This window comes from Monodelphis domestica, chromosome 3 (genome assembly GCF_027887165.1).
Source record: "Monodelphis domestica isolate mMonDom1 chromosome 3, mMonDom1.pri, whole genome shotgun sequence".
NCBI lineage: Eukaryota > Metazoa > Chordata > Mammalia > Didelphimorphia > Didelphidae > Monodelphis > Monodelphis domestica.
In genome coordinates, this window is record NC_077229.1 from 97,070,789 (window position 1) to 97,087,792 (window position 17,004).

The window sequence follows — 17,004 nt, forward strand, 5'->3', positions numbered from 1 at the left end:
GTATGGAACACTGTCAGATCTGGTAGTAAATCATAGTTCTGATTTTTCAAGTGCAGACGATTGTTGGGCAGCCTTACTCTAATGCATTATCATATTGCTATTTTCTAGAATGGAATTCTGGCTCATTTCTTGGATGCCAGGGCATAAAATTTCCTTGAAGGAAGAAATCATGTTCTTCTTCCATGATCCAGGTCAACAAGGTGGCACAATTGTGCTTAGGAGTGATATTTAACTCTAGTTAAGGTCATGCAGTCACTATTTCCATTCTGAGGGACTTGTGAAAAAGAAAACCTTCCACCTTCAAAGAAAGAACTATTGGGAGTCAGAATGCAGATGAAAGCATACAATTTTTCCAATTGTTTATTTGGGTTTTTGATTGTATAGGATTAGTCACTTGCAAAAATGAACAATACGGAAACATTTTGCATGAAAATAATATGTATAATCCAGATCAAATTGCTTCCCAACTCTGGGAAGGGGAAGGTCAGGACAATTTGGAGCATAAAATTCAAAAAATTTGCATGGAAATTTATTATTACATGTAATTGGTAATTAAAAAAATAAAAAGAAGAAAACCACAACTATTGAGGCAGTAAACAAAAGGAATTTTATAATCTCTTCTCATCTATTAGCCTCTAATGGACCAAACTCTCCAAAAGCCATTCAAGTACAGCAAGTCATTCCATGGCAGTGAAGACCATAGTTATTGCTCTATTACATATATGCCAACAGGAATAAAAATTCTGGTGTATAAAAATACACCTCTCAGATGTATATTTTTTGTCAGGAATGATGGGGCTCACTCTCCAATTAAATTTTGGGGTCTGGTTAGTAATAGTATTATTTTACTATAAATGATTTGTTTTAAAATAATCTCATGTGCATATGAACTATTAAAGGCATTCCTTTCATTTCATATTCTGTCTCTGTCTCTCTGTCTCTGAGCATTTGTTTTTGTCTACACATTCCCTGTGGTCCTCTCCATCCACTGTAACCTTCAATCCCAGCTTTAGGTGCTTACCATGAAAAGATCAAATTCCTCCTCATGTCGGGCAATCATCTGATTAACGGTTTCATCATCTGGAACTTCATCTTCTTCCTACAAGATTTTAAATACTTAATCCCACTGTGGAGATTCTAAAAGGAGCTGAAGTGATTGGAATTTCAACACCGACAGTCTTTACCACCTGACAGCTATTCGGTGGTCCATGGGAAATGAGGTGGAGGTCTCAGTCCAGTTTCCAGTGGACAAGCATCCACATGGCAACAGAAAGCACACACATACACACACACATACATCGTCAGATCTGGCCCTTTGCTGGCCACCTCAGCACAGAAGCCAAGGATTGAATGGGCATGGAGACTGAACTACCCCTCTCACCTTTAGAGGTGGTTCCTCCAAGTCAGGGTTGAGGCACATTGGCGGAGGGGCAGTGTGGGCGAAGCTTGCACTGCCGCTGCCCGTGCTGTGTCTGCTCTGTGGATAAATAGAGGACTTCAGTCTCCAGGGCTGTCAATCCGGCATCTTTCACCAGCACTAAAAGTCACTTTAAAGAAAAGCAAGTACTCATCCTCTTTCCTTTCAGCCCACACTCCCTTTATTCCAGGGATGTAAAAAACATAAGAGAGCATAAAAAAAAGAAAAAAAAGGAAAAAGGAAAAAAGGAAAAAAGGAAAAAAAGAAAAAAGGAAAGGCATCCATGCATTCACCATTCACACTGGGAAAGAGAGAGGGCAGGGTCTGCCTGGACTCTTACCTCATCCTGTTCCTCATGCTCTAGGATTGCCTGGAGGAAAGCTCTTCTCTCATGGCTGGAGGATTTCTGGTCAAACATACCAGCCTGGATCACTTTCTGATCAACATTTAGCTTGTATTTGGCTGCAGCCAAGATTTTCTCTTCCACACTATTGACTGTGCAAAGACGGAGGACTCGAACTTCATTCTGCTGCCCAATTCGATGGGCACGGTCCTGTGCTTGCAGGTCCTAGAAGAGGAAATAATTTGCCTGTCATTTAAATTAAAATTTCTCTAGGGGAAAAGAATAGGTTCTATCGTTATCACTCAGAAGTCAGAAGGATGGGTCTTTGCGAAAAGACATGCCTGGCATTCCCTGTCTGATATCCCCCCCAAAGTTAAACATGGAGCCGACTAAAAAGCTTCTATTAGTTGAGGTGGTTACACCTTGAGAGAGAAAGAAAGCTCAATTAAAAAGACAGTTTTGCTGATGTTTTTAAGTAGAACTGAGAAAACCAGTTCTTCTTTCCACAAATCATGGCTGATTGAAGCTGTTGAGGCCAAGGCCATCACTACCACTCTGGAGGAGGCCCTGGAAGGAGGACATACCTACCACCTTAGTTTTCCTTTAAAAGCTTTCACCTTCCTTGGGATTCAAGGTTATGGGAAGAAAGCTCAGCTTTTACTACTTCATCTTTGGGAAGCTATGTTTTTTCATCACATATACTCTCTTCAATGGCTGCCTCATGAATACAATAAAAGCAACAAACATTTCTTGAGTGCATGGCACAATGCTAGGCACTTCTTAGTACAACTGAGAGCATTACAGCACATGGCTCAGGAGAGTTACTTGCTTAATCTGTCTCTGGGTTATAGCTGGACCTACAAGTATGAACAAAGTGAACAGAGGCAAGTAATAGTGAGGGACTAGGTTTGGTGGAGGGGGCAGCACTGAAGTTGCTACAAGAAGGGATACATAGCTTTGCATTATATGTCCTTGGTAGGAAATATGGAAGAACAAGTCCATAGCTTTTTCTCTTTTGTTAAATGAGTTAATAATCTCTTATTGCTCCAGAGCCTGAGAAAGGCACCTGTTTCAGGTATAAAGAGGAAAGCAAAATGACTTCCATTTCAGACTCTGCCCCTCAATGCCCTTTGAATCATCCTTTGGTTTACATGTAAATATTGATAATATATGCTGGTGCTTTTTTATAATCAGTATAAGAAGGGATCTCAAGAGGCCATGCAACTCAGCTATTTGTTTCTTAAGTGAGTTCACACTTACACCCTTGAAGGAGGGTTTTTAATCATCTCTAGAAACAGATTTTAAAGGTTCTGTTATTTCATGGTTTTACCACTCAGAATAAGTGAGCTGGAAGGAAATTGCTATTAAAACTTAAGATGAAAGCATGACTGTATCCCCTTTCTCATAAAGGGTGGACAGCTTTTCTTTGCTTTTGGAATCTATCAAGAGTTCCTTCACTTAGCTTCAGTTTTCTTTTACCTGGTGAGGATTCCAGTCACTGTCAAAAATTATCACAGTATCTGCAGACTGGAGGTTCAGCCCAAGACCCCCGGCCCGAGTGCTCAGGAGAAAAATGAAATACTCAGAGCCTGGTTCATTGAAAGTTTTCAACAACATACCACGATCTTCAGCTTTTGTGGTTCCTGATGGGTACCAAAGAATGAAAGATTAGATTTTTTATATTAGCCACAAGTTAGAAGTCTAAATAAAATGATCAATCCAGAAAGGAATTATCAAGCTTCATACATATTGTGTAGTTTTAAACATAAAACAATTCTCCCAACATGGGTATGGAGGTTATTTTTAATCTAAGTAAATGTTTGCTTAAAGAGGTATGCATAATATGTAAAGACTAAACTCATGAATTCACTTTATTTTTCAACATGTTTTTCACAAAAACAAAAAAGTCCAAAATGAATGTTTTTAAGTGGTTGGGCAAGAGGGTGACTGGAAATGCTTCCCCCAATGCTCAGTGGTAGTGGAAACTGTGGGGGATGTTAAAATGTGAGGCATATTAATGATATGCAAGACTGACCCTTCCCCTCAATCAAAAGGGATTCAAATATGGGTCCTATTAAAGAAGGTATCAGTGATCAGGTAACCTCAGAGTGTCAGGTGTGAATGGAATATTAAATTACTGTTAAATGACCTGAGAAATAAAGGCAGGTAACCTGGGAAATAAAGGCAGGTAACCTGGGCTATGGAGTCCTATATTATTACTGAGGCAACTTCCTGCTTTGCAAAGAGAAACATTTCTAAGGATAAGAATACAAAAATCATGTTTCTCTAGCTCCACTGAACAGCCTACCTATCTGCTTTCCAGTAATCCTCTTGGACAGAAAGGACAAGCTGTCATGCAGGTACTCTCACTAAGTAATGGCCACAGACATTTCATTTCTTATACTCATGAGGAAGTAAACTGACTGTATTGTGAGAATAGAAGGGAGCTTTAGGAAAAATTCTGAGGTTATTTCAAGTCATCAAATGAAAGTTCAACCCTTTCTGTCAACCATCTGCATATAACAGAACAGCCAGGATCCTTAACTACCAACTGAATGTGGGCTCAGTCACCAAACATGGCAAATATGAACAAATCTTATTAGGAAAGTATGCCAGTAGGCATTTCATTTCCACTATGACTAAAGTATCTGACAGGAAGGGAGCAGAATACTGGGACCAGAGTTGGCTCTCCAGGTCTCAAATATGTTTCTAATAACAGACTAACTGAGGCCATAGTCAAATTCTTATGAACCAGTTTCACCATCTGTAAAGTGGAGAAATCATCCATTGAAGCCTTTGCTTCCTTCTCAGGATTAATAAGGAAGCAAAGATGCTTTCAGGAATTCAGGGAAAAGAATCATTAAATTATAAGAAGGTTTTCAAATACATAATAAATTCTCTGTTAAACTCACCATCAAGTCTGAGGTATTTAAAACCACGATATGCAAAATAATCTTCCATAATGGTCATGAGGGAGGTCATTTGGCAAAAGAGTAGCACTTTATGGTTGGTTGCTCGGAGCTTGGGAAGAATTCGATCTAGGAGTTCAAATTTTCCAGAGGCTCGGTATAAATCAAGGCTGGTGTGTGCAAAAGATAAAAAAACACATGAGATATGCTGAAAAGGAGGGAAATTCTTATGATTTCATATTTATTTTAATGCTGGAGGGGTGGCAAGTAGTTTATAAGGATAGGGGGAAAAAGACCCATATGTACAAGGACATTTAAAGGAGCTTTTCATGTGGTGGCAAAGAACTGGAAACAAAGTGGGTAGCCATCAACTGGGGAATGGGCTAAACAGATTATGTGATTTAATTTTACAGTGCCAAAAGAAAAAATAAAGTGTGAATTTTAAAATCTCCATCTTGCTTGGTCTAGCACCCACATTTTGTGCACACCCACACTACATGGCTATGTGCTAGTCAATGACAAATCAGAAATAAATAACTGCCTACCTGGGCTGTCCTAAGCCAAGCTTGAGCCACCATTGGCACTTGTGAGGCACAGGAAGTGAGGTAGGGAACAGCCTCTGGAATTTGCTCACTTCCTGTGGACAGGGCTAGGCACGAGTTTGTGCTAGGAGCTTGAGCAGGGAGGAGGCCCGCAGACAGCTTTCCTTCAGATCGGTCATGTGAGTCAAGGGACTGATTCTACTTTCTACCTTGGCCTTCCAGGCCTAAACTCCCTCTGGCTCTGCCAGAGGTTGAGTTAACTTTTTTCCTTTTCCCTCTCTTTCCTTCTCTCCCTCTCCTTCTTACTCCCGTTGTGATTAAAACCACCAAAAACTCCAATTTCTGACTTGAGTGTTTCATTTTAGGAATTTCATAAGTAAATTCCTTGGCAACCATAAATTAATATTATAACAATCTTTAAAAGTGATTTTAATAGGGGGCAGCTGGGTAGCTCAGTGGATTGAGAGCCAGGCCTAGAGATGGGAGGTCCTAGGTTCAAATCTGGCCTCAGCCACTTCCTAGCTGTGTGACCCTGGGCAAGTCACTTGACCCCCATTGCCTAGCCCTTACTACTCTTCTGCCTTGGAGCCAATACACAGTATTAACTCCAAGACAGAAGGTAAGGGTTAAAAAAAAAAAGTGATTTTAATATTACAGTTTGGCGTGCCACTTCGGGAAAACAAAACCTGCAATCTTCTGATCAGTCTTTAATAGCTAATGCCTAGTTTGTTTTTTTTTTAAAGCCACATTTCTCCAAGATGCTTTTTTAGAAAACTCCGCTTCAGACTTTCTTGAGCCCTTCCCTCCCACCCAGCTTGGCCACTTCTCCCTGCCTGCCTGCGTGTGTTCCTGCCTGCAGCCATCCACTCCAGACCGGTTTGCTGTTTGACCCAGATTGCAGCTCACCTGCCCACCCCGGCTGCGTGCTCCTGCTCCAGCTGCTGCTCCTGGTCTTTCTCTCCCTCACCTGACCCAGCTGAGCCCAAGCAAACTCTAGCCTTGTCAGAGCAGACCGCTCATTGCCCCAGGCCCAAGACTCATTTCTACCGGCTGGTAAAAAAAAAAAAAGGGGTAAATTTCCCTTAGGCTAAGCCTCCACATGGACCAGGGGTATTGTCGGAGAATCATAGGAGGGGAGAGAGAAAAGGGGAAGAAAGACTTTCAAAACAGGAACTTAAAAGCATGGCTATTTTACAAGGATATCTTTTCATTGCATTGATCCTTTTACTGACTTCACCTGCGTGTCGGGAAAAAAATTCAGCTCCCTACAACCATTCAGCTAACTAAGGGAAGAAAACTCTGTGGCTCAGTGAACTGAGAGCCAGGCCTAGAGACGGGAGGTCCTGGGTTGAAATCTGGCCTGAGACACTTCCTAGTGGTGTGGCCTTGGACAGATCGCTTAACCCCCATTGCCTTACCACTCTGCCTTCCATTTTAGGAATTTCATAGGTAAATTCCTTGGCGACCATAAATTAATATTATAACATCTTTAAAGGTGATTTTCACTATAACAAAAGGCTATTATGTAATCATATATATGTACATACAGACTTTTACAAAGTGACACAAAGTAAATGAACAAAATTAAGAAAATTTATATAATGATCATAGTAATGAGGGGAGAAACAATTTTGATTTCAAATAATTGATGATACTTTCTTCTTGATGATGTTCTTCCCTCCTCTTGGCAGAGGTAACAGTAATACAGAATCGGATATACTTTTTTAGACATGGCCAATGTATTAATTTGAGTATATATCATTGAGTGCTGAAGTACGCAGAATTGTCACATGCTTGAGTATAATTATTACAGGACAGAGCTACTCAGAATCTGCTGGTAGATGTGAATAATAATATGAATAAACATTTTAAATAATGAATAGAAAAATGAAAGAGAGGGACATTGCAATTTTGCTATTATCTTGTTAACATACACATATGCAAAAATGTATGCACACATACAAATAAAAAAAGCTGTAACAAGTTTATTACACAATACTCTGTTGTTCTTAGAATCATAAAATGTCTTTGTTGATGATTGTAAAGTTTGTTATTAAGTGGTGATACATGAATGTAATGGAATATTACTCAGCTCCAAGATATACAAACAAATTAAAATGAAGTAAGCAGAGCAAAAAATACATTCAATGACACCAATGTAAATGGGGAAAAACAAAAAACAAAAATAACAAAAATACAATGATTTGTGTAATTATAATTAGGACCTAACTTGGCCCCGGAGATGAGAAAATGTACTTCTATCCCTTCTTTGCAGGGTAGGAGACTATGGGTGTAGAATACTGCATATCCTATTAGACTTGGGAGACATTGTGGTTGGTTTGATTGAACTGTTTTTCCCCCCTTTTCTTTTTTATTCTGTTAAAAAGGTGGCTTGCAAGGCAGAGGACGAATATATCAGAAGGATATATACAGAAATAAAATTGAGTGGGGAAAAAAGATGTTAATAAGTGCTGCTCTTACCCTTGGACAATGCCTCCAGTAAATCCCAAGTGCTCAGAAAATGACTCCTGCAAACAAAACAGGACAACTGTTTATGTCCAACAGAGATGAAGATACTTTAAACCAGTTGTGTTAAATTTAAATAAGAAATGGATCTTCCTGGGCCCAGAATTTATTTAGAAAACCATAAATTAAAGTTATGTTGCATTGTATTTTTATGTTGTTAAACATTTCCCAATTATGTTTCAATCTGATAGGGCTTCACTTTGAGTTCTGGAGTATATAGCCCCAATTCTGATATCTATGCTCTACTTTATAATCCATAACTTTTCCTGGAATGTGAAAGTCCAGATATTGGTTATTTAATCAAAGTTTTCCAATTGTGAAAATAACAATCTCTTTGACAACCCTAAATGGTAGATAGCATAAAAGTGAACAGGACTTGGTGGCTTTTGTATTTTTAATGGTACTCATGTTTCTCTGTGAAAAGATAAAAAGATACTTCTGGGCAATAAAGGAATAGCTATTTGTTTATTTGCACCAAAGGACACCAGGGGTTTATTAGTTTGACATGATAAGATCATGGAGACCCAGATATTGACTTCTCTGAATCAATCCTGAATCCCAAGAAAAAGCTTTTCTAAACTGGAAACAAGTTCTGCCATAGTTTGAAGAGTGATATCCTGTACCCAGGCCTCCTTGGTGCTTGCCTTACCTCTATGTGCTGGAACATGTAAGGATGGTTACAGATCTTTCTTAGCTGCATGATGGTGTTCATCAGGGTCTTGGTGCCACCCTTGCCCTAGGAAAACAGAAAATTTCCCAGTCAGAACTTCCATCCAAGCAGGAGGACTTACTCGAAGAGAATCCTGGGAAAGTAACCCACAGATTCTCCTCATTGATAGCTACCCAATTCACTTTGAATTCCAAAGCATTACAAAAGGTCATTTTCCCTTGCCCATGGAGAAAAAAAAATGCTCCCACAAACTCTCCATGATAAGGATTTAAGGATTTGAGCAAGTGAAGAGATATTATATCCCAATTCTGAAAGGTAGGTTGGCAAGATAGGGGAGGCCCATAAAGCTTATCAAAAGGCAGGAAAAAATGAGTGAGAAAATATTCAAGAAGCTTAAACTAATGTTCTTGAGGAGAGTAGATCAGGTCTGTGTTTATTGTTCAAACACAGGACTAGCTGGGGATGACTATTAAATGCAAAGTTCATGAACTCTTATGGACTGAGCCATGTCAGTCATTCATTACAATGATTCATTTTAAAATGCTTAGTGGATAGCTAGTTTAATGTACTCCGAGCAAAGCCAAACCAGACGAAGCAATAGTTTAAACGCCAGGAAATCTGTGCTAAAGTGTCAATAACACTAACTTCCAAATAAAATCAAAAGCAAGCAACGAAAATGAATCCATATTAACTTTTGGGCTCCAGAGGCTTTATAAAGTCCTGGGAAAGAGAGGAAGGGACTAAGGGAAGATGAGTGAGTATTTGCACCAGACCTTCTTGTCCTTCTCTGAGCCATCCGTCAGGAGCACACCCTTGGCTTGCATGTGCCGATAGAGGACTCGCTGCAGTGCAGACATATCACACTTGATCACATACTCTACCTGGAAAGCCAAAAGAGACACTACTAATGGAGAGCAGATCTTTGATAAGCCAGCAAGGCCTAAATATTCAGCAGGAGGTCCCTACCAGCCCCCTTTTTGTGATAGGACATGGTGAAGAAGGCAGGCGGATAAAAATGTAGAATGAAGCAGAGGTCTATGTGGGGAGAAAAGCTGATGGGTAGGAGATCCTTGGCTTTTCATCATTATGTCCTGTTTTCTAGAAGGGTCCTCTTAAGGGAAAACAAATAAAAATTTTAATTACTAAGGGCCTACTATGTAGCAAAAACCATGGTAGATACTTGGGAAATAATGTCAAAAAATTATAGTCCCTGATGGAATTTATAATTCCATGGGATTGTGGGGGTTGGGATGGGGTCCAGATACCTAAGGAGCTGATATTCACCTGTAAACATAAGATGAAATATGACAGAAGCAAAGGAAACATCTGGGCTAGATATGTTTGAAAATGGGAAGGGGTGATTACTTTTAGGTATTTATAGTAGGGAAAAAGAAGTGAACCACACACAAGAAGGTGAGAGATATATGAGGAAAAGTTGGTGTAAGAGGCAGTCCTTGAACTGAGCTTTGGAGAGGACTAAGAATTCTAAGAGATAGAGGTAAGGATGGAGTGAAGGATTTAAAAAAGCAGAGATGAGGAAGGAGAACAGCATGTTCTAGATCCTATTTCATGCATTGAGGAATGGAGGCTGGAGAGGCCTGTAGTTACACTAGAGAACAGCAAGCAGTCCATTGTTAAGATGGTGAGTATGTGAACTAAGGCTGGAAAGGTGGGTCTGAGATCAACTGAGAGAGCTCAAGGGTCAGTATATGGCAATGGGGAAGTACAATGGTCAGGTTTATACCTCATGCATTTTGACAATGGTGGGTAAGATGAATTTAAAAAGGAAGAGCTTAATAATAGGGTGACCAATGAGATTATTTCATTTGTCCTAGAGAGAAGTGATGAGGGCCTAAACAAGAGGCTATATGAATGGAAAGGGAGACCAATGTGAAGGATTGTAATGACTAGAGTTGGTGACTGACTGGTTAAGGCAAAGGAAGAGTCAAAAAGGATTCTGGAAGTTGGGGAAAGTAAGCTTAAGAGGAGAACATGCTGATTGTAAGCAGGGGCAGATGGGGAGGGGCTCAAGGCAGACGTGAACACTGTTGGCTCAAAATATCCAAAGACACCTATACACACCTTTTCAGGTAACTGGGCTTCAACTTCTTTCTTTAACCGTCTGAGCAGGAAAGGACGTAGCACTTTGTGTAAACGCCGGATAATAAGAATAGTTTCTTCTTCATTCAGGTCTACCTATTTTTCACCAATGACACAAGACAAACAAAACCATTATCTCTTGAGGAGATAGGAAATCTTATTTATTAAAATCCAAACACAGAAGTCAATAAGCAATTTTTAAGCATCTTCTACACATCAGGCCCTTTACTAGATGCTGGGGATAATAAAAAAAAATAAAAAGGAAAAATTTTATCTTCATGGAATTTACTTTGTATAGGAGCAGGCAGCACGTGGGCATGCACACACACACATACATACATACACCCATCTAACTTTGTAGGAAGGCACCAGAAGCTTTTAGGGAAGGAGGAGAGGCATGAGTAGAAAGAGAGCTAACTGAAGGAGACTGTTCTAAGAGTTAGAGATGAACAGGGAAGCACATCTCAAGTAGGAGGCAGACATAAACCAAACAAGAGCATGGAGATGGATAGTGGAATGCTGTGTGGGAGGAACAGCAGGAAGGCCAGTCTGGCTACTTGGAGTAGGGCTGAAACAAAACTGTGAGGGGACTTTATCTGCCAACAGAGGGAGGTCTCCTTCTGAGCCAAGAGGTAACAGGGATTCTTGGAATCTCCTGAGCATTGCAGTGATGTGGCCAAGACCTCTGCTTTAAGTCTATTACTCTAGCAGCTATGTGCAGATGAATGGAAGAAGGAAAAGACTGGAGACAGGAAGACCAATTACAAAGCTATAGATAAGAAGTGCCAAGGGCTTTTATTAGGATAGAGACTTTCTAAGTGGAGAAGGGAATGGATTTAAGGAATCAACAAGACTCAACAATTGATTGTAGATGTGGGGTGAGGGAGAGGGAAGAATTTCTGAGTCCAAGGTTGTGATCCTGTGTGATTGAAAGGTTGATGCACTTGAAGTATGTTTAATTTGAAAGAAAGTTGGATTTTAGGGGACAAGAGAAGTTCTGCTTTAGACACAATGAGTTTAAGGTGCCTATGGGACTGGAAATCAGAATAGAGGCAAGAAGAGGATATGTAGACCTGGGAATCAGCTACATGATACAAGAACCCACAGGAACTGATAAGGTCGCCAAAGAGAGTAGGATGGGAAGAAAATAAAATTTAGGTCAGAACCTTTGGCTTGCCCCCAAAAAAGGTATTATCTATTCAGTGGTCATATAGGAACTCATCCTGCTCATCCTTCAAAACTACTGACTGAATAGGGGGGCAGCTAGGTCACTTAGTGGACTGAGAGCCAGGCCTAGAGACAGGAGGTCCTAGGTTAAAATCTGACCCCAGGCACATTTTAGCCGGGCAAGTCACTTAACTCCCATTGCATAGCTCATACCACTTTTCTGTCTTGGATGGAAGGTAAAGATTAAAACAACAAAAACCTACTGCCTGAACAAGAAAAATAATCAATCACTGAAGGTAGAGAAGTGTTGAACAAGTAAGGAGAATGGGCTGAAATTCTGCCTACATCACTGATTAACTATATGATCATGGACAAATCATTTATCTTTTCTAAGTGTAATGTTTCTTATCTATAAAATGGGGGCAGTACCCACTTCAGAGTTGTGAGTATAATATGAAATAATGTATATGATGCATTTGATAAAACAAAGTACTGTACAAATGTTAGCCACTGTTATTATAGAATGCGAATTCGCCTCTTTGAGCACTTGTAATAATGCACTTCCTCAGAATGAATCCTTAAGCCAGGAAATTGGGGTTGTATGAAGACTGACAAGTTACTTAGCAGAAGTTACCAAGGCCTTCCCTCTCAAAGAGCTTCTTTTTATGTGGGGGATATCAATTGATATTTACCAAATGGAAAGTCAAGAGTCTCAATAGTATTAGAAAAACAAATTTCTCCCTGTGGAGCCCTTGGCAGGTCTTGTCCCAGCCCACACCGGGAGAACCATTGTCCTATATTTGACTGACTCTATCAAGCTCTACTCTTTATATCCAGGAATTTTATCAACTTTTTAATACAAGAAACTCTCTTTAATACAAGAAACTCAGAAGAAAGAGCTTCTGTTAGCTCTCTCAATAAACCTGAAGTTTACATTTTCTTTCCTTGGAATCTCTGAGGAATTCCTGACTCCAGCTTAGGAACACTTACCTTCTCTCCTGTCATGGCAAAGGGAGCATTGAACCACTGCTCAAAGGTGCTGCAGCTCTTAAAAATGGTAGGGAGGAGGAAGTTGAGCAGTGCCCACAGCTCGGGCAGCTTGTTCTGCAGAGGCGTCCCCGTCAACAGCAGGCGGCGGGGAGCTACATAGTGTGTGTTTAGGACCTGTGTTAGCTTACAATGGTGATTCTTCATCCTGTGACCTTCATCTACAATCATGTACTTCCAACGAATCTGCAGATGATATGGCACACCAGTTTAGGAAAAGGGAATTGAGTGATAGGAAGTTCGGGGAGAGTTTTATCTTGCAGATGCAAGTGAACTCCTTCAATGCTCAATCTCTTACAAATGTAACCAATTCCTGGAGAGGAATGCATCTCTCCACACTTCTAATGTGGCAAGACAAACACACCCATCTGGCCTAGGCCCGCCCTTAGCCCCACCCTCCTTTCTCCAGGCTTGCCCTTTGCTAAGTGCTCTGGATGTGGGCATCTGGCTCTTACCTCACACTCTGCATGTGTAAAACTTGACACATTCCCTCTTCCCTTTCCCTAAACCTGTGTCTCCAACTGACTTAACAGATGTTTCTATCTGTGGTACTACTGCTGACCCTGCCCTGCCTCACATTTTCAAAGTCTTAAAGTTATCTTTGATACTTTCCTCAATGTGCCATCCTCTTATACAGTCACCAAGAGGTTCTGTCTTGTCTGCATTCTCAGCAGCTAGAACAAGGCTATAAACATTGTAGGCACTTAATGTATATTTGCTATATTGGATTGGAACCCTCCTTCCCCTTTACCCACTATCACACTACATCTCTAGTTACAGGCCTTATGGGTCTTCTCATTTCCATTCTTCCCCTGCACTCCAAACTCGCCTGCAAATTGCTGCCACAACAATTTCTGATGTATAGATTTGATGTCATATATATGAACAAAAATCTTAAGTAGTTCCAATGGCCCACTAGTAGCTTTCTCCCTCTGAAGACGCTTCTGTTCATCGTATTGGTGAAGCTCTGGCCTGAAACAACACTTCATGAGGGATTCAAGTCAAGCTCACTTCATTGTCATGTATACTTCTTACTCTTTGGAACTGGCTCACCACCCCCCACCCCACCTGTGACAGAGGCTGGCACTAAAGAGAAAGTGCCAGGTTGAAGAGTGTGTGAAATTGATCACCCCGATGGGGAAGGGGCCCCAAGGGATTGGAATCTGGAGGAGGAGAAGACTGGCTGGTAGAGGAGTTGGTCTCTCAGTCTTGAGAAGCTGAAGGGAGAGGGTGAAAAAAAGACTTTCTCCTGAGGGTTACCCACTTTTCCTGCTGGTGACTGGAAATCTTTCCCCCCAACACTTCCCAACTGAAGGGACTTTCTGAAGAGAAACCTGAGCAGACTTTACCTCAGCTCCTGTTGCCCAAGAGTGAGTCAACTTGATTTTTTCTCAGGGGGCTCAGGCTGCCAATGCCTGAGTTCTCCCCAAACTCGAGGAGGGAGGAAAAGGTTTTTAGATAGAGACAGAGACCCCCCTTCCCCCACTTCCCTTTCCCATTCTTTCTGTGCTAGTTATTCCTTTTGTATTACCTGATTGAGTTGACATTAAAAGTTATCTATTCCCCAAGCTGAGTGTGAGTGAACAGATCAAGGGGAGACCCTTTGGTCTCAAGTAGTGAAGAGGGGACAAGAGTGAATTGGGGTGAGCAGCTTTAGCTAAGGAGGGAAGGCAGAGGGGGGAAAATCCTCAAACCCCCTTCTCCTCTCTCTGAGCTAACCCTAAACATCAGCTGTCTCCCCCAAACCCCACTTTGAGAAGGGAGGTTCTCCACTCTTTCCCCCTCTCAATACTAAAAGACTAACCCCTCAGTTACAACTTAACCTCCCTTTATAATACACACTCCAGTCATCTTTCCCATTAAAAAGAACGCTCTTTGAGGGCTTTCTTGCTTGAATCTCCCCAATTCATCCAGCATTTAGCAGAGGTATGTAATAAACATTTATTAGATGCTTTCTCTCTCTCCTCCTTCCTTCCTACCTACCTACCCACCCAGGTACCTCTTTTTCTTGGTCTTAACAATCCCCACTTTTCTAGCCATCTCTCTTGTATGACTCCCTGCCACATATGCTATACTTTGTTACAATTCAATAAAAAAGGAGATACAAACACAGAAGTCACTGTTTATAGACCAGGTTACTTTCTATTCCTTGAACCAACATGAGATTCCTTCATATTTCTTTGCCTTTGCATGTACTATCATAGGCCAATAATACCCTACCCAGAATTCCTTCATGACCAACTAAATTCCTAACCACTCCCAAAAAACCAACTTAAATACTACCTTACTGTTTGTTGTGGACTGAGGCCACAGCTTGTCTACATATGGTATCTCTTCCAGAACAGTGCACCACACATAGCTGGTGTTTAATAAGTATGTGCTATATTGTTTCAGGGCTAGGCACACTGAGTAGGAGATCATCTACACAGGGGTTTGAGGGCACCAAAATTCCACTATATCCTTTATTTTTCCTCATACGTCATCTTGCCCAGAAGCCACAGGGAGTAAAACTCATCATCAGAATTTTATTCCTTTGGGTTAGGCAGCTGAAATTTGAATATGATGCCAGAGTAACATTTACAGCCATCATCATTCAGAAGAAACAGGTGATTTCTCTATGGTCTAAAGGGTGTTCAATATTCTGACATACACTGTACCTCGTGACAATTTAATAGATGATATTTGAGAATTTTTGTGGCCAAAAAGTTCACTATCTGCCAGTTTGGTGAGGAGGAGGAGAAAGATTTCAAATTCAGATATAAACCATCCTGTCAGGATTCTGTCATTGAAATGGGTCCATTTTGATTCCTCTGATTCAGGATGTTAAGATTTAGAATTAGGGATAGAAGGAACTTTAGGAACTATCTATTCTAATTAATCCCTTACTATATAGCAGGGTTTATGAGAATAAATTCTAATACTTTAAGATATGGGAGTCAAGCTCCCAGAGTTGAAGCAATCTCACATGATTGATGGGTATCCTCTTTCACCACACCACTAAGTAGCCCAAATGAGTAACCACAAATATTTCCCAGAGTATTCAGTAATCAGATTACTTTCTTTGGTGAGAGGAAGGAGAGGTGCTGAGAGGAAGACTAAAAGAACCAATTCTAATTATGACTACATTTCTAGAATGTTTTAAGGTTTAGAGAGTACTTTTCCCTTAACATCCTAGAGAGGACAAATATCCTTCTTTTATATCTGAGCATTCCAAATGCCACCTTTGTTCTGGGCACAATTTTACTGAGGATTTGCTTGGGATTCCAGAAGAAGGTTAGGATATAGCCTAAAAGATCACAGTGTTAGATCTACAACTAGAAGGACCTCAGAAATCATCTAGTCTGGGGGCAATTGGGTGGCTCAGTGGATTGAGAGCCAGGTCTAGAGATGGGAGGTCCTGGGTTCAAATCTGGCTTCAGACAACACCTAGCTGTGTGACCCTGGTCAAGTCACTTAACCCCCACTGCCTAGCCCTTTCCACTATTCTTCCTTGGAATAAGTACACAGTATTGATTCTAAGACAGAAGGTCAGGGTTAAAAAAAAAATCAACTAGTCTAAACTTCTTTATTTTCAAACTAGGAAATTAAAGAATTACCAAGCCAGTAATCATTCTATGGTCCCATTAGGGAACATCAGAATAAAGAAAGTTTCTTCAACTAAAATACTCAGGCTGGGTAGGTCCAATTCCCTGAGCTTCTGTTTTTGACCTTACATGTCATGATACAAGAGGACAGAATAACAGCTAGGAGAGAGTCTTGAAATCTGAACTCTAATCATAGTTTTGACTGCTTGCTTCTTATGTGGCCCTAACAACACTAATATTTCTTTTTTTGCAAAGCAGTTTCCATGCTTATGACCTGAGTAAAGCATACATTAAAAGAACTGCACAGGAAGTACTTGGGAGTAAGAGAGAATGCTCAGCACATAGAAAGTTTTATCAGTTATTTCATTACTATCCATGGACAGCCTAGGTTTTCTGTGGAAGGAACACAGTGACAAAGCTTTCTCGCACTTTCCTATTTGATTAGGGACAAAATCTTACCTTGGCAAGAATGTGCTTATCTTTTATAATATATTCATACGTAGTTAGCAAGACATTGAATTTTCCACTCCGAAGCTGAGGTACAAAAGCTCTTCTTGCTGCTGGAGAGCCCTGGGGAAAAGAAAGCAGCAGTTCTTTATTCAGGGGATGGGGTGGGAGGATGGGACAGCACAGAAAGGGGTGAGGGTGTAACTAACCAAAAGGGGAATAAGGTGTCGACTGTACTGTCTTGATAAAGAA

The 17,004-nt window shown here is 40.6% G+C and overlaps 1 protein-coding gene across 13 annotated transcripts in view; it reads right to left on the bottom strand.

Annotated features, from left to right (window-relative positions):
- The window catches only part of SMARCA4 (SWI/SNF related, matrix associated, actin dependent regulator of chromatin, subfamily a, member 4), a 110,920-nt gene that overhangs the window by 19,693 nt on the left and 74,223 nt on the right, over positions 1–17,004 (bottom strand). For 7 of the 13 annotated variants that reach the window (XM_056822727.1, XM_007488522.3, XM_016431944.2 and 4 more), the window contains exons 18-28: positions 16,765–16,875; positions 12,665–12,907; positions 10,490–10,603; positions 9,181–9,288; positions 8,387–8,473; positions 7,693–7,739; positions 4,673–4,839; positions 3,240–3,403; positions 1,758–1,985; positions 1,382–1,477; positions 1,022–1,099 (exon numbers count right to left, since the gene is read on the bottom strand). In XM_056822727.1, the coding sequence (XP_056678705.1) occupies positions 1,022–1,099; positions 1,382–1,477; positions 1,758–1,985; positions 3,240–3,403; positions 4,673–4,839; positions 7,693–7,739; positions 8,387–8,473; positions 9,181–9,288; positions 10,490–10,603; positions 12,665–12,907; positions 16,765–16,875 (1,443 nt within the window). The remainder of the gene's footprint in view (positions 1–1,021; positions 1,100–1,381; positions 1,478–1,757; positions 1,986–3,239; positions 3,404–4,672; positions 4,840–7,692; positions 7,740–8,386; positions 8,474–9,180; positions 9,289–10,489; positions 10,604–12,664; positions 12,908–16,764; positions 16,876–17,004) is intronic. The other 6 variants (XM_007488524.3, XM_001362925.4, XM_056822729.1 and 3 more) reach the window with 1 other exon arrangement.